Below are 25745 nucleotides of genomic sequence, written 5' to 3'. Positions count from 1 at the left end.
CGATGTAACCGCTACTTTTTCTGTGTGGGGGAGAATGTCAGCTCACCTGATGCAATGTCCACGCGCATGTTTTTCTGCTGGGTGACGTTAATGTGCGCTGTGACTTTTCCATCATTTAGAGCCAATTCCAGCATTCCATCTGCCAAGGAACTGAACAGGAGCAGGCCGCTGGGGTTCCAGGAACGGAACTGGAATCCAACAGACACCATATTGTGGTCCCTTCTCCCTGGCAGCTGCAGAAAGCTTGTGCCATTGAAGAAGACCGGGAATGTGTGTGTGTCGACGCAGGAGAATGTCAGGTTGCGCTGAAAATAAGGCAGGATACAAAACACTTAAAGCCATTTATGTATAGCTGTTTACAGTGTAGACCTACTGAGATAGTTAAATAATAGTTTTCTATGTAGTATATGTGTAACCCCAAAGAGGCTAAAGGCTCAACCTCTAACGTCAGTCACTAAAGCATCTCTTGAGGTCAGAGGATTGAGGTTTACTCACACAGCTGGCCTCTGTTACACTCACCCCTCTAAACCCCGAACTCCTTACCGGGTCACGGCACCAATGCCACCCCTCCTATTTGCATCGCCCACTGCAAGCGGGACTTGAACCCGGTTCCGCAACATGAGAGTCGGACGGTCTAACAACGAGGCTAAAGGCTGCAACCTCTAGCAGCAGTCGCTACAGCAACTCTTGAAATCAGAGAAGTGAGGTTTACTCACACCGCAACTACTAGCTGGCCTCTATTACATGTGCCAAACATGATATCACTTATCAAATAAATCAGTTCTTCCAACATGGCCAATCTAATTATGCTGGTCCATTTAAAAGGGCCGTTAGAAGTTTTAGACCTTCTTAAACCAGGTAAGAGCAGCAAAGAACCTTAGGTCAGCTTTTTTATTTGCAAAATAAATGTCTCTTTTCAGCAGCAAATTTAACACAATACACTATATAATGTATTTCTCAAATTCAACCTCTTTAATACACTTACAAAGCTGCAAAATAAAGTGACTAGAAAATAAATCTGCGTCTGAAATGGTTGAGACCTTTCATGTGGAACATGGGCTTAAAGAAAGATCTCTCAAAGTGCTGCTACAGCATGTTCCAAACCACGCTGTCGATTTCTGAACCTTAAGCTGGAAAAGGGGTGCATGGAAGCAATGACGAGGGCTTTTATTCATAACTCTCCAGCTCTTCGTCCTTCTAAATGCTAATTTTGAGGCACCAAATGCACTTCAGACTTATTTTAAATATAGGAGAACTTAATCAGTCTCATCACAATGAAAGAGAAAAGTGCACTCAGCCTTTCTCAGGGCTTCATAAGAGAACCTCTGCCCATGTGATGTGTTTTATCAACCTTGAATATAATTCTTCAGACATGAATAATAATTAAGAGCCTGTCTATGGTGGACACATGTCAAATTTGCAAAAGAGGAGAAATTTGCTATTTTTACGCTATTAAAAACCAAAAAAATGAAAATTCTATGATTTACTAAAATTCATTTACTCATCCTCATCAGGGGCCATTGACAGAAACATTTTAACTTTAGAATCCTATCTTATGTTTGGTAACCATGACAATTTCAGTTAGGATCCCATTTATGACAAAAGCTATTACAGAATGGCATTTCTTAAGTGCATAATCTTATCTTAAGTATGTATAGGAAACAGGTCTTACAGAAATATCCTTTCTCACTCGACAAAATCCTAAAAGCTGTCTTAACTTTAGGACAACCCTACTGGTGTTCTAACTTAAAACTGGTGTCCTTGGTAAAAATCACAGTACAAAAAGCCTTACGAGTTTGTTGGTCGCAATTCCTCTGCAAAATCATGTGCCGTGGGAGTCTGTAATTATTTACGAGTATTTTATCATCAAAGCACAGCCCATCCCCTGGTTCCTCTAAAAGTGTATCCACCATCAAACATTGTTGCTCTTCGTCTTGTATAATCAATAAATTTAAAACCATTCTTGAAAAAGGCCTTTTATACTGTCATTTTTACCGTTGGATTTCAAAAAGGTTTGAAGTTAGGACACCAGTGGGGTTGTCCTAAAGTTGAGATAGCTTTTGGGATTTTTTGTTGAGTTAGGATGCTTCTGTAATACCCATTTCCTATCCATAGTTAAAGGAACACGTTGACTTTTTGGGCCTTTTTAGCTTTTTTTTCACTGTATCACCCAGATTTAGATCCATACATACCGTTCTCATCTTCGTGCGTGCCATAACTCTGTCTGACGCACCCACTGCTAGCCTAGCTTAGCACAAAGACTGGAGGTAAATGGCTCCATCTAGCCTACTGCTCAATAAGTGAGAAAATAATATTTTCCTATTTACATGCTTTGATGTGTATAGTTACATTGTGTACTAAGACTGAAGGAAAATGAAAGTTGCAATTTTCTAGACCGATATGTCTAGGAACTATTGTCTAATTCCTGCGTAATAATCCAGGAACTTTTGCTTTTGTCAGACAGAGTTATGGCACGCACAGACATGAGAATGTTATGTATGCACTTATCAAACTCTGAGGGATACATAGCCTAGAAATCTAGACGCACCTTAGCGGCAGCAAATTTTATCTGCCCGCAAGTGTTGTCTAGCAACTCTCAATACCCTTCTGAGCTGTATTCCCCTAACTCTAGCCGGGCCAATCACATCGCGTATAGAAGCGGTGGGCGGGGCCATAATGACGATGGCCGAGTTGCGTTTGCGTGCTTCTAGTAAACACAGAAACTGGCGAACGGCGGTCTTTCGAATCAGCTCTGACCGCGACTCTGGAAGATTTGGAGTTGAGCTTTTCTCTGAGAAAAGGACAAAGAACGGCACTGAAGTCATTCTTAAAAAGGGAAGATGTGTTCGGGGTTTTGCTGACCGGATACGGCGAATGTTTAATCTATCAACAAGCTCTGTTTCACCTTGTTGCTCTGGTTGGTGGTAGTGCTATCCTATCACGTGCAGAGGGAGTTTGAAAGACAACCGTTTATCCCGCCCCTCGGATTGATCCCTGTTTATGGTGAGTTTCCAGACCAAACATCTTGATGTGGGTCTGGCTTGTCAGGCTAGGGGATACAGTAAATAAGCTAAAAGGTCCCAAAAAGTCGACGTGCTCCTTTAACTATGGATAGGAAATGGCTATTACAGAAGCATCCTAACTCAACATTTCAACAACAACTCAACATAAACTTTTTAAAGTTATGGCAGTTTATTGCCTACACTGTAAAAAGTCCTTCAAGGGTGTTGTTTGTAGGAATTTATTTAAAAAAGTAAATTCCTTCCAATAAATTGATTTTCTTTTCTTTGTGAATAAATTTAAGTTTTACATAAGTTAAAAATGTGAATGTTTTTGCAACTTATTATTACCTATCAAAAAAATGATTTCCCTGACCTTCACAATAAATTGTTTCTACAAAACTCTATTTAAGTGTCTATTTAAGTATTTCAACGTCTATAACGTTGTGTTGCAAAGCAGCTGTTTATGGACCTAGTCCGTTTCAACATTGTTTTATCAGTTTTTAAATGCTTTAACTTAATCTGTTGATATATTTGTCTGAAATATTTTGAAACCATTTGATCTAGTAAAAAGATTATATATTTATTTTGCGTTGCGTTAACATCAATGATCCTGATATTTTCCTAAATAAACTTTTGTTTCATCTGTGTTGCTTCTTTAGAAGACCATCAAATCTACTGGGAGGAAAAGTTCATGGAGTAGGTAAGCTTTTTAGTAGGTTGAATTGAGATAAATGTTTCAGAGGTTTGTTGTTATCTGTCATTTAAAGGAATTAAGGTAACCAAAAGTCATTTGAGTGTCAGGAAAAAAGGAACGGAAAAAAAAAATTATCATCCCTTTCTAATTTTTGGATTGCATTAAAATGAAAGGTTGTCAATTCTTGTGTTCCAAATAACAGTTAAACAATTGATGTACTATAGATAAATGAAGAATTCCGAAGGTGTGCTGCAGTTCCACTAGAATCAGTGTTTATGTCCCAGCTGGACAAGTACTCTCCAAAACTTCTCGACCTGTTTAGTGCGAAGGGTGGAGCGGTTGGTCAACGCATCAATAACTTGTTAATGGAACTGATACAGGTGAGGCAAAAGTGGTAACAATGTTGCAGGGGAATATTCATACAATAAGTACTTTATTCTCTTGTCTTGCCTATAGATGAATATTGCAAAAAACATTTTTGTTTACAGCTGCTAATTAATTTTAAATATAAAAGAAAGAAATATGGCGGTAAGCTCTGTTAAATAGGTAGTACAGACCCACACTGATAATTGCATTGTAGTTATATTGCCTGCAAGATTCAGCTTTTCATTATTCATTTGCCAACTATAGGATCCAAGTACCTCTGTGGTGAAGGAGAGACTCTGAGATGCGAAAACATGGGAGAGAGTGGGCAAGAGCTCATCTTTGACTACTATGTAAGTATTGTTTAAAAAGCATAGTTTTAATTTTTTTTTTTGGGGGGGGGGGGGGGGGGGCATTTATTCCTCAGATATCAATCTTATGTCTGTCTGAGTTTAATACGGAGCTGGAGTTGAGGATTGGTTAGCTTGTCTAAGAACAAATACTATAATTGGGTGGAAATGGCTTGTCTGATGGCTCAGTCAAAAGTTCAAAAATACACCTACAAACAACCAAATGTATGCACAGGAACCAGTTATCAAAAATTAATCTTTTGGTCTTCCAGTGGCTAGTAGACTTGATTTAAAACATACTGTCATATTTTTCAACTGCAGCTTCACAGAAGTAAAATCCTTGTTTTACATGAATGCAGGAGTCATTAATTATCTGCTGATATAACTGTAAGAGTGGCATTTTCAGATACTTTTACTTAACCACACCTATGTGTTACCAGCTGAACCCCTCTCCCCTTTAAGGATTTAGGCCTTGGAGGTGACTTGTGTATGTGATTTAGTCTCGCAGGTTTGTTGTGTCAAGTGAGACTGTACTGAAAGTTGTACTATGAAGCCAGTTCAACAGGCCAGGCTTACTGTGCAGGAGCTGGCTCGACCAAACTTAAAACCTTTTGTGAACTTTTAATGTGTGATTTTATTGAAGGCTTTTGAAGATCGTTCTCTGTTGCCATTTATTGTTCTGTCACATACAGGGAAAAACAGAGAGCAGTGTGCACAAGGACTTGCGCAATATGCAGATATATGTCTGTCGTGAACCAGATGCAGTGGGCATCATCGTTGAGGGAATCCTAGGGCATGTTGCATACTTCTGTGTATGACATATGCTCTGAACATGCAGTATCCACCACAACTCTGCAAAACACCTGAGGTGTTCCAAATACTTTCTGTGGGACTTGACACACTGCGCCCAAAACCTTCCTCTTGATTCATGACATTAAAAAACAAACTTTTGAGTTAGTTGGTCAAATGCCAGCCTCACACTCATAAATGGCAATCTTGTGTTTTTCAGAAGATTGTTCTGAATGTTTAATTGTTAATTGGCTAGTAGAATATGGCACAGATTGTACTTAAAATGTGTTCTTGTAATCATTTATTATGTTTTAATAACTATGAAAAGGTAATGTACTGTACATTTTATGTATCGCTCAGGTGAAGAGTCACTGTATTTTAATGTCAGTGTTAAGAGTACACAGATTGAACTTTGAAGGTGTTCAATGCTGCACTTAAAGATGAGGTCAGAAGTTTCTGTAATTTTTAATGTTACAAATGTTTACATTACCATTATTGTTACATTAAAATTGATTACAGAAAATGTACCCGATTGTTTATGACAGCTGTTATAGAGCAATAAACGTTGGAAATGAATACATCGCTTTCCTTATTTATTAAAGTTATGGCAATGGTATCTAATTATTTAAAGTGGATTAAGAAATAATTTGTCTAAATGAATAAGTAAATTAATTAATTAAAATAAAAGCAATTTTTATTTTAAATATTACTTATTTTAACTAAGTATGATTTGGTCGATATGCTGCTCTTTAACACAATGGTTAAACTCAAATGTTTTACTTTATCTTGTAGACTCTACTTAATTTTTTAGCATACAGTTAAATAGATAACACTGATTTTTACCAACTCAAAAAACCAAGAAGTTCACTAAACTTACAAAAAGTAGTTGGAAAATGTTGCCTTCATTTTTTTTAGTTGAATTTAAGTAACAGTTTTTACAGTGTACAAAAAGTGTTGTTGTTTGGACTACAACAAGCTTCTTCCCGAGTTGGTGACATCATAAACCCTTGCTATTTACATAAACACTGCACCAGATGTGACTTCTGCCCATAATGGTACGAGGCGTGGCATTTCCGGACAACCTGTGCTTGGCACTTCAGCCAATAAAAATACATGAAACTACATTTGGCCATCTAACCAATATAAGACCATAGTGTTTTTCAAAGGGATGGGTTTCATAGAAACAGGAAGCAAACAAGTCGTTCAAAGGACAGTGGAGACAGCAATGTGGAATAAAGGTAAAATATAAGAAAAACACGGCGCTTTTAAAAAAAAGAAGTATTAAGACATGTTATTCTGCATCCCATAAACACAACCAAGCCTAGAAAAAAACCACGGAACCACCCCTTTAAGGTAAGATTATGCACATGACTGAAATGCCATTCTTTAATAGCTTTGTGCTAAATGTGGTCCTAAATGAAATTGCCATGTTACCAAACAGATAAGATAGGATTCTAAAGTTAAGATGTTTCTGTAATATACCCCCTGGGTCACAATTTTACTTTTCGGTTTCAATCTTCCTCCTAAAATACAGTACAAGCACGAAAATCCAAATCTCTAGAACAAAAATATGTGAATCTAATTCAAACATATTTAGACTTAAGATAATGCCTAATTGGTGTTCTGTGACATGATGTGCTTGTGTAACTGAAAGGCAGAGACAAAATTGTAATTTTCATCAGCAAAAAGCATTGTGTCTCTTTATGTTTGTGGTTCCATTAATGAACAACAGAACACTGATAAGCTTATCAGATATGATGTGCAATTATGGTATTGCATTCTTTGTAATATCACAGTGGAAATTAGATTATTATCAGTGCTGACAACAGTCATCAAATCTGCGTAGATGATTAACATTCCCATCAGCGTGTTGTAACAAATGAAACAGATCCATACAGCATAGATATGAGGTTTTTAATGCGAGCTCCATCAAGCTCGAGCCAGAGTCTGAACCGTTCTACATTCTGAAGTGTCAACCTTGCACAGCTCTTCATAGTCATACACCTCCACAAAACACTCTAGGCAAAAACAACACATGCAAACTTGTTAAATATGGACACATTATCTGTCCTAAATGAAAAAGTTATGCACTCAAAGCCAAACTCTGATTATGGTGTTGATTGAAAACCAAATCGACTCACAAAGCTGGAAGTATCTAGTTTTTTTCTTCTGGCCAGGTCAGTGATGTTCTCTCCATTGTAGTTGATGCTCTCCATGCAGCCTTTGAAGTTTCTTCTACCTACCGAGACTGGCTTCCCAGAATAAGGCATTCCTCCGAAAGTCAGCTGCATGGAGAAATCAGACATAAGCCAGAAAAACTTTATCAAAGCATTACAACCCACCAAGTTCAACAAAACAATATATACAGAGAGTGGGGAAAGATGTGCCAGTGAGTAAGCTGAGTTGCCTCCTTACCCTTAAGCGCTCTTTGCTCATTTCTGACCAGAGAAATATATGCTTTAACTTTTAAAACTCATAGCTAATCAGAATGTTAATCACAAATTATAATAATTGAGGGCATGATTCGAACATGCTAAGTGTTTATAAAAAAAGTAGTCACACTCATGCCCTGCGTCCCAATTCGCATACTATTCATACTGAATAGTAGCCTGGATGCCAGCCGAACTTAGCCCCGCCCACAATTTTTTTAGGTTGGGCAGTTCGGTTTGGCCTTGCTCCATAGAGGATTAATTATCCCCGTACAGAAACTGTTCGGACCAATGAAATCATCAGAGTGGGCATTAGACGATGATGGACAGATGATCAACAGTAACGTAATAATGCACGTCCAAAGGGGCTTGGATTATATATTTTTTCGAATCCTAAATGGGGAGCTTGTTTGTATCTGCATCACCTTCACAATTTCTCTCAGAAATGAGCATGTTGGGTAAGTACTCTGTGTATCAATAAATTATTTTATTTGTTTACAACACCGGCAAAGATTGTGTATTCCGGCCTGATTTCAGCATGCGTGCAGACAGGGTTGCCAAGTTTTTACAACAAAACCCGCCAACTACTAGCTCTAAACAATAGCTTCTCGGTGGGTTCTCCAGGGGGAAAATGGCGTTTGGGGGGTAAAATGTGTGTTATTTTGGCAAGGTTGCCTGCTAAAATTAGCAACAAGAGTCCGAGATGACGAAGTATTCCGTCCCAAAACTTGCATACTCTCCTGCTACACACTCAAAAGTATTAATTTTTGTTCACAAAAAAAGTACATACTTTTAGGATGTAGTATAAGTAGGCAAACTGGGACGCAACAATGGTCTTCAGTCAAAAATGACCGATCATAGGAAATTAATGGGAAATTGACAATATACTGAAAAAAGTACACCGCAGTGAAGGGATGACCCTATAAAACATCAAGAATGTGATAGACATATCCAGTCACATACAGACAGAGACACACAGACACAGACAGACAGACAGACACACACACACACACACACACACACACACACACACACACACACACACACACACACACACACACACACACACACACACACACACACACACACACACACACACAGACACACAGACACACAGACACACAGACACACACACACACACACACACACACACACAGACACACAGACACACAGACACACAGACACACACACACACAGACACACACACAGACACACACACACACAGACACACACACAGACACACACACACACACACACACACACACACACACACACACACACACACACACACACACACACACACACACACACACACACACACACACACACACACACACACACACACACAGTCTGTAACAGAGCAGAAGAATATGTAAAATAAAATCTATTCAATAATTCAGTCATAATTAAAAGAAACCTCCCAGCAGTGAAGGGCTGAGACTCTAAAACATTGAAACTGTAAAATAGAGACACCCATTCCTGCACACTTTAAACCACTGTGTCTGTAATCCAGAGCAGTTTGGAGAGTATGTGAAATCAATTCAATAATTCAGTAATGCAGAAAAAAGTTCACCTCAGTGATGTGCCACAGGGTGAATGAATGAATTGCATTTTTAAATTAAATTCTGAATCAAAAAATGGTTTACAAAATGCTTCCTTGCATTCTCTTTCTAACACAATCTTCAGATTTAACTGTAAGAATTATGCATAAACTAACACTTATCTAACCAAAAAAATCTATAACTTGACAAAAAGTAGTCTTTGAGATTGCTTAAATATAGCCTGACGTGGTCATACTCAATTCTAGTCAGAATATGAACTGCCCAAGCTCAAATGTTGCGGGCGGGGATGAGTTCGGCTGGCATCCAGGCTATCTTAAATATATATTTAAATCTTCTACCTAATAAAAATATGTAATTATGTCTAAAAACAACTAGGCAATTCACAAGCAGCTCTATATATAGCTATACAGGCAACAAGGGTATTACATTTTGTCTTTCTATACCCTCAAACAGATGGCGCTAATCTGCCTTCAAAAAATTGGATGTTTAAAGGTCTAGACTCTATTTTAACTTAAACTACTGCATAAATAAAATAAAACAAAAATTGAAAACTTTAATAAAAGGATATTAGGTATTGCATGAATATTTATTAGTACCACAAAACACTCTCAAAATGCTAAATAAAAAATAAAATCTGTTATTGGGGAATTATTATTTTTTATTATTAGAATGATTTACTGAAAAAAATAAGAAGTTACATTTGAGAGGTCCGGTCATTTTTGACCACTAGGACCACCAGTGTGACATCCAAGTAAAGACTGCATAATTAAACAATAAACCATGCCCAATTTTTATCACGCGTTTTCACATTTTATGCAAAAACTGCAGAAATGTGTTTTGTGTGTAATCTTGGTTAAAATGATTGTTTTGCTCTTTAAAGCTAATTATTGCAGGTTTATAAATAAATGTCATGCATGGTGCATTGTCAGTCCAAAATACATGTGAATTAATTAGGTAAATATAATTATGTATTAATATATACTTTAATAATTCGTTTTTTATATATATTTCGTTTTAAATTAAAATTGTTTAATTAGTAAAAAAATTCTTGATGGTTTTTGAAAATGTAATATGCAGCAAAATAAGATTTTGTAATGAGATTGTGCATTAGTAGATGATTATTTCCCCCTCTCATTTAGGTTTATATTTTATTTTGAAATGTAAATCATTCCAATATTCACAGTGATGTATAACGGCGTTATAGATAAACGGCGTTACTAATGGCTATTTTTTTCAGTAACGAGTAATCAAACGAATTACTGTTTCCCCCGTTACAACGCCGTTATCACTACTGAGAATAAAATGCCGCGTTACTATAATTGAGCTCACTAAAGCGGTTTACATCCGATCAGACACGCTCTGTCAGCGGACCTACAGCTATGTGTGTGTGTGTATGTGTGTGTATGTGTGTGTGTGTGTGTGTGTGTGTGTGTGTGTGTGTGTGTGTGTGAGACATAGCCTTCATGTACGCATGCATGCGACCAGCGATCAGGAGTCATAGCGACATCATGTCCAATGACTTCAATGGTAGCTTTCGCAAACTGGAAGTATAAGCACTTCTTTTCCCTCGTTGAGGTGAAAGGTAATATGTTTATGTAACGTGAAACTTATGCCCAGGAAGAACGAGTCTCTCCACGTCGGTGAACGCAAAGGATAACGTGAGCTCCGCTACCAGATTAGACGGAGCCACGACATTAAAGCAACCAAAACTAGGTTTTTCTCGTAAGAAAGTAGATAAGCCCGCCATACAAACAAGACTTGAGAGCACTTCTTGTTAAACTGTTTACTTTCGTAAGGAAGAAACTACTTCAAGCAGGCTACAGTAGCTATGTCTACCAGTTGTGTGACAGTTTTAGAATTTTAATGTGCACTACAAAGAGTCTATGTAAATTAGGCTAATATATTTATTATTATTATTATTATTATTATTATTTTATATTTTTGGTATACTTTTCTTAAGGAGCATCATTAACTTTTAGATTTATTTAATGGCCAGTTGGGGTCTGTGCAATAAATATTACAGTTCTAAACAATCTATTTTGTTTTATTGTTCCACTATATTACTGATATGTACAATAATGTATTGAATTTGATTGTACAATGTTTTATAATAATTTATTCTATTTAGTGTCCATTTCATTCATTTAACATTTAATATTGGGGCATCCAAGTTATTTTACATATTTGAACATTTAAAAAAAAGTTATAAACACGTGTCTGTTCTACTAATTTCAATTTACTTGTGAAAACTGTTTAAAAAAATCAAAATTATATGATTTATAGCAACTTTTTTTTTTTTTTTTTTTTTTTTTTACAGTAACGCAAATAGTTACTTTCCCTGGTAACGAGTTACTTTTATTATAGAGTAATTCAGTTACTAACGCAGTTCCTTTTTTGAACAAGTAGTGAGTAACTATAACTAATTACTTTTTTAAAGTAACGTTCCCAACACTGGTGAAATATAATTAAGCATATTATTATCAACCCTTTCTTTCATTTCTACTTCCCTAGGGAAAAAGTTAAAAATGGCACATTTTACCTCAATCTACACATTGCCGAAAGTTTTGGGACGCCTGCCTTTTCAAGCACATTACCTTGTTCTGATATCCCATTCTTAATCTGTAAGGTTTAATATGGAGTTGGCTCACCCTTTGCAGCTATAACAGCTTCAACTCTTCTGGGAAGGCTTTCCACAAGGTTTAGGAGTGTGTTTATCAGGCTTGTGCACAATTCTGAATTAAATAAAGAATAACTCCTAAATTCCAATTCACTTCTTGAATTTGAATTGAATTTGAAATGATGTCAAAAGCTATGGAGCTAGAAATATGACAAAATGATCTGAATTTGAATTGTATAAATCTGAATTATTAACAAATGTATTCTTCATCTGAAATCTTGAATCTGTATTTTCAAAAAACTGAATATTTGCAGTCTGTTAATTTAGAACAAAATATCTGCTGTTTAAAAATACATGTCTATACAATTTTGACATAAAAACAGTTTAGATGTGTTCAATTTCAAAGGTTCTATATTCAACATTAAAAAAATTCAAATTCAGTACTATGTAAAATGCAACATAATATTCAATTTTGTTAGATTACTTGATATTTAAAATATTACAAAATTAAGCTATTTATTTAGGATTTTGTGTAACAATTACATCAGTATAGGTGCTCGAATAATCTGTCAGTCACTACTGGAGGTGTCACGACACACAGCGACATGTTCCGCGACTCTGTGTCAGTCAGGTGTGTGTCAGTGTGTCACGATAATGACAGTGACACTATCCACTGGCACATGCCAATGAAGACCAGATGTGCCAATACCCAAAGTGACGTGCCATTGACTTGTGTGCGTCAGATGCGTGTCACTTAATGTTAATACTGCTACTGTGTTTATCTGCTGACCCCAGGGCGTCCGAGATGTAGGTGTGTTTGTTGCTTCAGTAGAACACAAACAAAGATTTTTAACTCCAACCGTTGCTCGTATAATGCATGTCAATGGGGTGTATTTCTATGAGAGTAAAAAACACACATACATACGAATCCATATTAAACCCTGTGGCGACACATTGATGTTTTAAGACACAAAATGATTGGTTTCTACGAGAAACCCAAAGGTATTTATATCATTTTTTACCTCATATCAGACGAATCTCATCTAGTATTCCCAACACCATTACTTCTGCCGAGTAAGTTCAAAGTCCAGGCGCGAATACATATAATAGAGTCCTCATTAGTGCCCGTTTGTGCCGTCGGTCGAATGAGGCATCTATGTAAATATTTCTATGATCGCGCCGGGACTTTGACCTTACTCGGAGGGAGTAATGGCTTTGGAAATACTAAATGAGATTCATCTGATATAAGGCAAACAAATAACACAAATACTGTTGTGTTTCTGGCAGAAAGAGATCGTTTCTTTCTGATGTCTCTTAAGACATCAATGTGTCTCAACGAGCCACAGGGTTTAATATAGATTCATATGTCTGTGTTTTTTACTCTCATAGAAAACATCCCATTGACATGCATTATACGAGCAACGGTTGGAGTTAAAAATCTTCATTTGTGTTCTACTGAAGAAACAAACACACCTACATCTTAGATGCACTGGGTGTCAGCAGACAAACATCAAATTTGCATTTTCGGGTTAACTATCATTTTAAAGGGTTAGTTCACCCAAAAATTTTAATTCTGTCATTATTTCCATTCCCTCATGTCGTTCCAAACCCATCAGACCTTCGTTCATATTCAGAGCACAAATTAAGATATTTCTGATGAAATCCGAGAGCTCTCTGACCCCTCCATTGACAGCTATTTAATTAAAGGGATACTTCAGCGCTTTTTCATATTAAACTATGTTATTCCCTTAACTAAAACAAGTTGATACATACTTCTCTCGTCTGAGTGCGTGCACTTAATCTCTGACACGCTGTGACGATCTGATAGCATTTAGCTTAGCCCACTAAGCCCAGTTCATTCACTATGGTACCAAACAGTTAACACTTTCAAGGCCCTAAAGGTAGGAAATGCGTTAAACCTTAATGTAATGAAGCGATGTTTGTTGTTGTGCACAAAGCATATTCTCATCGCTTCATTACATAAGGTTGAATCACTGAATCAATGCATTTCCTACCTTTCCTACCTACCTTATTTCCTACCTGGAATGACATGAGTCATTAATGACAGAATTTTCATTTTTGGGTGAACTAGCCCTTTAAATTCTGCCGTACAAAGGCAAAAGGCCGTAACTTCGTTTTTGGTCGAAAATGAGTTATTGACATTTTTGGGACATTCAAGACCTCCTTTATTATGTGGATAAATATCGTTAGTCAATTATGTTGTTTTTTCGAGAAAATTATGGATTGTCTTAACAGTAACTTCCAAAAGCCCAGGAGAAACCAAGGCAGAACACCGTAACAGCAGTTACCGCTCTTTGCCTTTGTTTTAGAACACTCAAACTGAGTTACGGTACTCTGCCTTTGTTTAGCCATGCGTCTAAATTAAGTTAAGGTACCGACATGCAGTTATGGTGTCCCGCCTTTGTTTTACTGTCTATTAAAGTTTGCCGCGTTTAAGTTACAGTGTAGCCTGTGTACTGTCATACATGTTTTCATAATGCAGAGTATTCTCTCAGCGTGCTGTCAGGCAGTCTGGGGCTACCCACTGCACGAGTGTGTGTAGATACTCGAATGCAGTGACAGCGTGCGATCACGCATACAATCAGTAGTAACAGTTCGCAATTATATCCATATATCCAACCTTTTCTTGTAAACCCGATAAAATCCATGGCAATGAACGTCATCGGAGATGTTTAATCCACAAGCATTCTGAGAATTATTCTTACTTGTCGTTCACATCAATCTAAAAGTTGTCCTTTTAGGCTAGGCGATTTTCATTCAAAGATGTAAAAGTATAAGCTATGTAGCCTATTGTATCTTTTTTTACTAGATAAAAACATTAAAAACATATTGCAATAAATAATTACTCTGTTTAGCCTATGAATGGGCAATCCGATCCAGTCAGCGCTGTCATTAGAGCGTGATAGCCAGACTTAACCCTTGATTAACCAGCGGCACTATTTGCTATTTATCTTATTCCAATCCCATGCATTTTTACAAGATTTTTTATTTGTTCTATTTTTTATATCTTTGCATTATATATGCAAATGTTTACTCATTAGAAATAATCTTATCTTGTTCATATAATTCAGTGTCACCTATCAACCTGTAAGTTTTGCTGCACACCAATGAAGATACTCTTTACTAGAGGTATTGTGTCCTTAATAATAATAAGATGGCTATAATTAATTGTAAATCATCCAAAATAAATGCCATGATCATTAGATTTTATAAAGGTGTTACTATATTTATTTTGCAAATGGTGATCAGCAACCAAATATTGATAATATGGAAGTTACTGCCTTTTGCCTTGGCATGACTCCACATTTTTTGCAGACAATACAAAGGCAGAGTGCTATAACTTCAAAATAGGGGTCAAAAGTCAAGTTTGAGTAAAAAAAGTGTATGTAGATAATTGTCATTACTAAAACATCTAAATGCCAGATTTCCAGTGTCCTACCTAAAACTAATTTGGCTGGACAACAAAAAATCTTTCTCAGTTCCATACTCCAGTGAGTTAAGGTCTTTTGCCTTTGTAGGGCAGAATTGGTGTTCACTTTTATTAGTGATTAATTTGTATCTGCTGATGTAATGTTTCTGATGTATTTGAATTTGATGTTTTAACATTGTTCAAAGCAGTTTTAGCATGAAATTGTCTGACATGTTTTAAATGGTGAAGCATTTAAGTGTTCATTACACTGGACCTAAAGGGCCAGGGCCAAGCCCAACCCCTGAAAAACAACCCCACACAATAATTCCCCCAACCTCTAAAATTTACACTTGGCACAATGCAGTCAGGCAAGTACCATTCTCCTGGCAACCGCCAAACACCAGACTCGTCCATCAGATTTCCAAACAGAGAAGTGCGATTTGTCCCTCCTGAGAACACGTCTCCACTGGTCTAGAGTCCAGTGGCGAAGTGCTTTACACCACTGCATCCAACATTTTGCATTGCACTTGATGTAAGGCTTATATGCAGCTGCTCAGCCTTGGAAACCCATTCCATGAAGCTCTCTACACACTGTTCTTGAGCTAAACTGAAGGTCACATAAGGTTTGGAGGTCGATAGCTATTGACTCTAAAAGTTGAAGACTTCTGTGCACTATTTGCCACAGCATGAGTTGACCCAGCTCTATGATTTTATGTGGCCTGAGCTGCTGTTTTTTTCCCAATTGCTTCCACTTTGTTATAGTAGCACAACAGTTGACCGTGGAATATTTAGCAGTGAGGAAATTTCATGAATGGACTTACTGCACAGGTGGCGAACTATCACGGCACCAAGCTTGAATTCACAGAGCTCTTGAGAGTGACCCATTCTTTCACAAATATTTGTAAAAGCAGTCTGCATGCCTGGTGCTTGATTTTCGATTGGAACACCTGAAATTAATGATTTGGAGGAGTGTCCCAATACTTTTGCCAATGTAGTGTATGTCAGGACTGCATATGAGAAGAGAGGGAGAACTTATGTGATTCATAATAAACACATCCTGCTGTATTAATCACAACCAAAACATCTTTCAGCTTGTGATTGAATTTTATGGCGTAAAATTATACATATTGTTAAATCAGATAATACCTAGCTATTGAAAGATGCTTAGTTCGTGATATTATTCATGCAGTTTCAAACAGAGCACCAGTGTTTCAACACAATAGTCGATAAATGTAATTGTTTGTAAACGCAGTCTGTGCTCCAGCATGGATCCGGTTTGGATCCGTTCTCGGCTCAATTAATCAGACACTTTCACTTTAATTGGGGTCAATTTGTCTCAGACCAACTGAGCTGTAACTAGCCCTGTAGCATCCAATGGTGCCAGGAGTGTCTGAGCTCAATTGAATAGATAAGCATTTGCTCTCAGGCCATATTCTATACATTGCTTAAAATCAATTTCTTATACATTCCTCTACAGTGCTTGTTAATACGGGTCGTTTCTATTTGATAACAGTAATATCCTGCTACACATTAGTGTGGATTAATCCTGTGCGGAGTAGCGGATTTCAGACGCTCTGTGCTGAAAAGAATAACAAGGGATAAAAATACCACTGCAACCACAGTGTGAAACTCCCTGGGACAAAATGTCTTGGTGTGACATCACGGCTTTGAACTTGAGCTCCCTGGGTTAGGTGATGGCTGCACTGTGACCAGGGGCCAGATTCAGAAACATTCTTAAGAAAACAAAAGTAAATGTAAGATGTAAGAAATGTAAGAAAAACACCCAAGTGTAAGATGTTAAATAAATGTATTGGGTTGTTTTAAATATTAACCATTACAACATAACAGTAGCTAGTCAAATATAATATATATTACTAATAGTAGCTTGAATATTGACGAGTAAGCTCTCCTTAAGTGACACGGATCGATCTTTTACACATACATGATGCTCTCACTCAAGATAGAACTAGCAAGGCAGCACAACACACACAGATACCGGGCGCATTTACTCTGAGAATTCACAAAGACGGAGCGTAAATTATTAGGAAAGATCGCTGTATCTTGAGAATCATTATTTAAAATAATGATTTTAATGACACAGCACATTAAAAACATGACGCAGAGAGATGTCGTCAAGATAGTCACAACGGAAATAGTCTGCACACTTATTACGATATCTACGGTAATCTGCAGGCAGTGCAAAAAGACAGGCTTTAAAGGGTCATGAAACCCCCCTGCTGCAGCGGTGTTTTTTCACACCTTCGATTTGAAAAAGCTTGTTAAAAGGGGAGTGGTCGACTGTGAAAAGGTGGGATGGTATTGTGTGGAAAGAGGGAATGTTTGCATAAATAGGGGAGTGTCTGTCAGTAGGTGCTGAGCGGTTCTGAGACATGTTCTTGGTTCACGTTGGCATTGTTTACCACAGAGAGATTAAATGAGGGATGAGTACAGCGAATGAGAGAGCTATGAGTGGCGTGCAGCAGAGATCGCAAATCATTCAGCTCTTCAAAGTTCAAACCAGCATAATTCAGTGAGAAATGAAAATAAATGTTATTCTGCATGACGAAATATTTTGCAAACGTGATAAAACTATATTTGTCCAAATATGCACGCTGTTTGGCAAGATGAACAACGCGCCGACGTGATAAGAGAACGTGAACCACCCAACATGCGATGTGATAAGAGATGTGTAATTCTAGATCGGGGTAAAAGCGAAGGGGTTTGAGGCAAGTCTCGACTGCGCATCTGAAGCAGAGCGACGCGCGCTGGGTTGCCGTGACGATCCGCGCGGTCACTCGGCAGCTAAATCTATATTTGTCCAAATATGCATCACACTGTTTCACTAAGAGCCCGAACACATGCGGTTTAGTGCATGGCTGTGACGACAAATAAAACGGAGAGGACGTGGCTTTTGTTCATTGGCCTACAGATTACAGATTGGTTATTTTGCACTCCTGACATAGATAGTCAACGCTTGCAGGTTCGGCGTGCGATTCCTCAGGTGAATTTTACTTTACCGAGCCTTTGTAGCAAAGGCTTCCACAGACGGCGCCGGTTACAGCTCGCTCGGCGCGCTTTACGTTATTTCGTATCAGCACAACGCCTAGCTTTCCTCCGTGACTTTTCCGCACGCTGCTTCCAAAACTTCCCCACCATATCTCTACAATAATGATGTAAGACGAGCCTGACAGAAGTGACTGTCTCATGCATATTAACTAAATTATCTTGTATGCATACTACAGCGCAGGGATTGGACTGAATGAGCTTTATGTCATGAATATATATCGAGAATCGCTCGGAGCGGTCGACGTCAGCATGTTCCCAGCTGCCCATACTTGGGCCGAAAAGGCCGTGCCGACGTCAGCATTTGTGACGTTGCTCCGACTAAACTTTTCAAACCGGAAGACAGAAATCGCTCTGAAAAAATACAAAAATAACTATTTTCACATATGCATACCATTAATGAGTACCCTTAGTGTTTTCAATGATGTGCAGCCTATACATATCTGTTTACATCTCAAAAAAAGTGTTTTGGGGTTTCATGACCCTTTAAAGGTGCACTTTACAACTTTCCGTCCACTAGAGGGAGCCCATTCAAAACAAATGTGTAGTCTGATGACGCAAAGTTTGAGCGCAGCTTCTTGGGACATGTGGTCTTCACCTTACAGCTGGTGGAAAATAGAACTCGGGCAGAAATCACGTTCATGCATGCGGTTATTAAAGTTACTGTAGTGTAAAGCAGAGCAGGGCCGAGTGTTGTGGAGCTGAGCACAGCTGCTGGAGCGATTGTTAAACAAATACCCGCCTCTCGAACCGGGACTTTTATTATGATGGGACAGGACACATTCGCCGGGCGCCTGTAATGCAGCTCTGTTTATCATATTAGATACATTTAAGTGTGTTGAAAATTATGTTATGACGTTACTCCTTGCGTTCACTTGTTCACACTGCTAAGAATAAAGCACTCCTGCCAAATAAAACCCGAAACCGAGGGTAGCGCAGATATGACGCAATTGACAGGCGACTCCCTCAAACGATATGCTGAAATGTCCCGGTCCTTAGTTAAAATTGCATTTTTCTTACAATTTACAAATAGTTGGAAACATTTGGGATATTGTAGGTACTCAACTGAACAAAATATATAACACCGGCCTAACGTTTTTTGGATATTTTACTGCAAAAATACTACATAGTGCACGTTTAAGGTGTTTTTCATTAAGCGAGTCTTTAGAAAAACCTGCCTTTCAAACAAATAACACCTTTCATTTTATTTTTAAGTAAAACATTAAAATGTTCTTAAGAAAATATTCGAGAATTTATTAAGAATTTTTCAAGGATTGCACTTAGGAATCACTCAAGTGATGTCCGGTTCATGAACAAATCGTTCTTTTTAACCGGTTCTTTTTAGTAAACCGGGCGAACCAGTTCACCAAATTGGACTGAATCACTCTAAATGTTTCGCGTCCTAAATCAGCGCTGATCACACAAGTTACTTTAGTTACTCACTTTCTTACATGAGTGACAGTCCCTCCGAACAGATATAAACTAATGTCTTGAATTATATGTTGTAACTCCAACCGTTCACTGAACTGAGTCATGTTTTGCTGAGAGATCTGATGAACTCACGAGCAGCTGATACTGAGCATGTGCGAGTAACTGAACGTGCAGTGGTTCTTGGATCAGCAGTACAGAATCGAAAACCGTTTCTTTCGACATGCTCAATACTGAGAACCAGCGAGCCGATGAGCAGAGCTTCTTTACACACACAATGCTCTTCCCAACCGGAGTATTTGCTTTTTTTCCAGCTACAACGGAGTTCCCACCGGATTTCAGCACCGTCTAAAAGCCGTCTAAAACTGGTGAATTTAAATAATGCCATAGTGGCTAAACGCATCTTGTTGTCATGTAAGGGCCCTGTTCATGTTGGACAGACATTTTTAATTAACAGTAATAGCTCCGTGTTGCAAAGACCAATCCGGTTCGTTTATTTTTCTATAGACTGTACTTACAAAGATATAATGATCAAGATAAACATAAACATTTGACGGAGTTGTCCTTTAATGCTGTTTTATCCCTGTGAGATAAATATTTTCCAAAGATAATAATTTTTTTTAAAGTATTACCAATTATGGGGGGTATCATTTTGAGCTTTAGCATCCCGTAATGCACCTGCTTTTTAAATAAAGTTCAGAGCAATAAATCATCCACTTTCTAAGTCATACCTCATAGTCCAGGTCAAGGTGGTCAAACTCCCCGTTGGTGCGGAAGTGCTGAGTATGCTGATCAAGGGTGAAATTGACATTTCTCCTGTAGCGCTCAATTACTACAGAATGCCAATGATGATCGTCAAGCAGACTGCCGCTGGTCACAGATGTATGGCCCAGGATGGAGCCGTACTGATTACTTCCTACAGTTTATTAGACATGGGAGACCGTCATTAATATCAAACATACGATATCTTCACCCTCAATGCAGAATACTTATTGATGGGAGGAACCTGTCTTCACAGTGCATTTGAGATGTTTATGTCCTTATGATACACAAGATAATGGGTTTTGTCTTTTACAGTCTATCAATATTTCTTTTCCCTCAGGCTAGGTTTTCCTGCAATGCAGGTCCATGAGATATTAAATGCATAGTTCAAAAATGAAAATGCTGTCATCATTTACTCAACCTCATATTGTTCCAAACTGTATGACTTTCTTTATCCAGTAAAAAAAATGTTTTAGACTTCATTGACTTTCACTATATGGCCAAAAAGTGCTGAAACATTATTTAAATACCTTTATATTTTGTGTTCTACAGAAGAAAGTACACTACTATTCAAAAGTTTAGAGTAAGATTTGTTTCATGTCAAGTCTGTTATTCTCATCAAGAATACATTTATTTTAATCAAAAATAGTAAGAAGCAATAATGTTACAAAATATTTATAATTTAAACTTTGTATTTTAAAGTTTTTAAATGCAATTTATTCTTGTCATTACAGTCTTCAATTTCACATGATCCTTCATAAATGTGCTCGAGAAACATTTTTATTATTATCAATGTTGAAAATAGCAGTGTTGCATAATATTTTTGTAGAAACGGATACATGTTTTTTTATGATTACTTGTTGAATAGAAAGTTCAAAAGAACAACTAACTAACATAATAAATGTCTTCACTTGTGATCAAATTGATGCATCCTTCCTGAATAAAAGTAATACATTTCTTTATAGAATCTTACTGACCCCAAACTTTTGAATAGTAGTTTTAGTCCTACATTTACATGAAGGTGGGTAAAAATAATGAATTTTCATTATTGCTGAACTAACCCTTTAAATGTTAATTAACATCAAAGAATCAATGAGGATCGAACAATCAATGAAGTAATAGTAGACCGCAGCCAATGAATAAGCTAAAGACACAACGATATACTTACAGTAGCACATTAATGACATACAGTCAAACCAAAATGTATTCAGACAGCTTCAACATTTACTCACATTATTACAGTTTATTCACTATAGTTTAGAAAATGTAATAAAATATGATAACTCAGATTTAAACTGTGTCAGAACAAATTAATCTTGATAATGTCAGATAACTTTGATAGAAAGGTATGTAATGGATTACAATCAACCAATCAGCTGTTAAATTTAAGTACACAATTAGATAACCCCAATTTAGGTCAACCAATTAAAGGCAAAACACTTCAGCACAACATGGTCAGGTCAAAGTATAATTTTGGTTCTAAAGTTTTATTAATTTTACTGGTAGTCCACTTTATGGAGTTTTTAGGTATATGTCACAGTTTACTTTATTTTGCTTTACTCTCTAAAATAAATTAACTATAGTGTCCTATCTGGTGTCTGAATCATTTTTGGTTTGACTGTATTTCACATCAAGGTACACACACATCAGTTTTACCTAGGTTTATCTGCAGCAGGAGCCGGCCTCTCCTCAACTCCAAGGTGATGTAGTCTCCCTGCTGACCCTCTCCGTGCAGAATCACCCCTTCGCTCTCAGATGTTTTAAACTTCAGGGCTATCACATCCTTCAAAATCTTCATCTTCTTCATTTTGAAGCGGTAAGAGATCACCCCCTGTCCATCAAAATTAATCACATCAGCCCCTGTTGACAGGAGGAAGAAAGACAGAAGGAAAAGAGATTAGCACCTCTGAGGTGACTGGATGTCATGCCTGTTTTTTGGCTAAATGATCGGTTGAGTGACTGTTCTATAGATTGCTTAGACGAAAGCATGGTAAAGTTCACAGATAAACTGCGGCTGGGATCAGGTGATAAACTACAGTGAGGCGGCAGAAAATTGCAGCTGGCTATTACCTGCTGACAAAGCCTTTCTGCTTATTGCGCAGTGGAGGAGGATTTTTGATCCCTGTCATGGCTCGGAATGATGCATACCGGAAGTTATGAATGTAAATTCCTTTTACGCCATCTCTCGCTCGCTCTCTTGGTTTCATCTCCTGCTCTGACACCACATAACCTTTGGATATATTACACAAGCTCACAGTTCCTGATGGCACTTGATTGCTTTGCAGACTATCTTCATATCATTCTGAAGCCATGTAAAATTATGAGCGGCTAATTATGGAAAGATCTACAGCAAACTGGAAGCAGAAAATACAGAAGTCATCGTGTTCCCTTCCACCCATAAGACTGAAGTGGCACGTTTATTCTCTAGCTTTATTGAGAGATTGATTGGGTTTGATCTGAGCTTAATTAAAATGTAAATGATGGTGTTGATTTTGTGGCAGGCTTGTGAATGCATTAACTTTGGACTAAAAAGGTTTGGTATGGCGGCAATAGTAAGAAAAATCACATCCAATCAAAATACAATATGCAGCCATATATGCATAGTTATGAAAAATGCATACAGATTAATATATAAATCACATTTTAAAATAATAAAATAAACAGTTATTTTAAAATACAGTATTGTTTTACAATAATACTGTGAGTTTACTGTATTTTGATCAATAAAGCAACTTAAGTGACATGTTCAAATGTTAAACAAGTACCAATCACAAAATTAATTTAAACCATAGTGTATATAATGATTTATCATAATTGATATCATTATAAATACTATATATGGCGTAAGCTTAAACAAAATCAAAATATATTGGTAGGAAGTTCAGAAAACAATATGCAAAAAAAAATAACAGACTACTATCTCTACTACGAAGAGTATGTTTCGGCTCTACAGTAAGGGTTATTTTCATGTTATTCAGCGAGTAAGATATTTCTTTCCATTATGTAAATTGATTGTTCATGCATTGTATGCATTCCTGAGGCATGTTAAATCAATTTGCATTTACCAGCTTGCATTAGCAGTGGAAATTACAAAATGACGCAACACCTCTAATTGTTCTACATGAAAAAAGCAGTTGAGAATATGCATTCAGTGTAATTTTTCATGTGCATAACAACCAGGGGGTTCCTGTAGTATGTAGCGTGTGATCTTGTGTGTGTGTGCGTGTGTGTTCAAGAGTCAAGAGTATCTGCATGTGGAATTAATTCAATTCTCTCCATGCACCCTGCTGGGGACTGATTACTATACTAATGCCTGAGTATGTGTGTTGTGTCTGGCCAGTTGCTCTACCACTCCTCTTGTCTCTCGCTCTCTCTTTCTCTCTCTCTATTGCCAATCCCCTTCACCTCCATCACGAATGCATTCATCCGTTCTCGCCCGATCAACAAGGTCAGAGCACTGCATTCATTCTCATTCTGTGCTTCATCTCCACTGCAGGACTTGCTTATCTAACTCACATTCTTTCCCTCTATGCTTCCTGAGAAGGGCTATCTCTATTCCTTTACTGCACATCTTATTTATTTTCATGCAACAGTCAGTGCATTTCCGTGTTTGAAGAGAAACTGTAAAAGGCCAAAAAAGTGTTTTTTCTATATATTAATATTTCCTTGCAACCCTCTACGCACACCTTGGCACCTATGGCTAGTACATTTTTTTTTTTACTATTTCATATTTTATATATATATGTTTTATTTGTAATATATATATATATTTTTTATTTATAATATATATATATATATATATATATATATATATATATATATATATATATATATATATATATATATATATATATATATATATATATATATATATATGTATATATATATATATATATATATATATATATTATAAATAAAAAATATATATATATATTACAAATAAAACATATATATATAAAATATGAAATAGTAAAAAAAAAAATGTACTATATATGACCACCGACAGGAGAAGTGAATAACACTGATTATCTCTTCATCACGACAGCTGTTAGTGGGTGGTATATATTAGACAGCAAGTGGACATTTTGTCCTCAAAGTTAATGTGCTAGAAGCAGGAAAAATGGGCAAGCGTAAGGATTTGTGTGAGTTTAACAAGGGCCAAAATTGAGATGGCTAGACGAGCATCTTCAAAACTGCTGCTCTTGTGGGGTGTTCCCCCCAAGACCCAGTAAAAGCTTGTTTAAGATTGGTTCAAACTGGTTATTACCTATTGTAAGCTGTATTAGTGTTCTATAATCTATACGAGAAGCAATATGCTGTGGCCAAATATCGATATTTTAATTTGGGCTGTGCGTTATTGAAGAAAAATGCGATATGCAATACCATGCTAAATAATGCGATATTCGATATGCGATACTATAATTGCTATTAGTGTGTAAAATGCATTTAAATTATATTTGAAATTATTAAAAAAACGGAGAATGATACCATTTATGCGTTTCACATTCTTTCTGAGAAAAGAAAGCATTACTACTTCTGAAAGTGAACAGCAGTGTTTTAGCAAAAATGTATGTCACAAATCTGATAATATCATTTTAACATCAATGTAAACAAACAATGTAAAATAATAATAATGCAAATATTTAAGTACCAAAAACTGTTTGCTTGACTTGGTAACCTAAAACTTAACATCAAGAACATAAAGACACCTGCTAGGGGTGGACTTTTTAATTGTAATTTTTTTATCTGAAAAAAAACAACAACTGTAAAACAATAGTCTTTACATTAATTAAATATGCACTGATACATAATACAGCTACAAAGGTTATTCAGCCAAGTTCTTTGTTACTTTAAGAGCTAATGCACGGATCCTGTTGACATGCATTCAGTTTCTTTCCCCAACTAATATCCTTCACTTAAAGCATAACCGACTGTGCTTACATGAATACTCATCAAAACATTTTACATATAACTATGTGTTATTTGACAGTTCAAGTGTATAACAGCACACAGAACTGAAGGGATCACACGCTTTCAGAGTGGCGGCTTGTGTGCACGATTCTGTGTTTGTGTGTCAGACAGCGCGAGACTGAAAGGAGATATTTTTCACAAGTTATTGAAATTAATCTCTTTTTTAAAGTCAAGTAAGTTACATAAGTAACAGTTGTGTGCTGTTACACACAACAGTAACATTGTTAATATTGTTCTAATCTCTGCTATATGCATCGACCTAAAACCTACACTTTTCACAATGTT

The 25745-nt window shown here is 36.9% G+C and overlaps 1 protein-coding gene and 1 long non-coding RNA gene across 3 annotated transcripts in view; one reads left to right on the top strand and one right to left on the bottom strand.

The window, feature by feature from the left end:
* Positions 1-25745, bottom strand: part of cntnap2a (contactin associated protein 2a) — a 506672-nt gene that overhangs the window by 224004 nt on the left and 256923 nt on the right. For both annotated transcript variants that reach the window (XM_067435516.1, XM_067435517.1), the window contains exons 5-8: positions 22146-22349; positions 20459-20643; positions 7340-7483; positions 47-305 (exon numbers count right to left, since the gene is read on the bottom strand). In XM_067435516.1, the coding sequence (XP_067291617.1) occupies positions 47-305; positions 7340-7483; positions 20459-20643; positions 22146-22349 (792 nt within the window). The remainder of the gene's footprint in view (positions 1-46; positions 306-7339; positions 7484-20458; positions 20644-22145; positions 22350-25745) is intronic.
* LOC137064179 (uncharacterized) lies at positions 3489-4416 on the top strand. The gene is made up of 3 exons (XR_010901520.1): positions 3489-3702; positions 3921-4076; positions 4327-4416. It is a non-coding gene; the product is annotated as an uncharacterized lncRNA (long non-coding RNA).

The sequence above is a fragment of the Pseudorasbora parva genome, chromosome 24 (genome assembly GCF_024679245.1).
Source record: "Pseudorasbora parva isolate DD20220531a chromosome 24, ASM2467924v1, whole genome shotgun sequence".
Taxonomy (NCBI): domain Eukaryota; kingdom Metazoa; phylum Chordata; class Actinopteri; order Cypriniformes; family Gobionidae; genus Pseudorasbora; species Pseudorasbora parva.
Note: the sequence above shows the minus strand (reverse complement) of the source record. Positions and strands in the feature narration are given on the sequence as shown.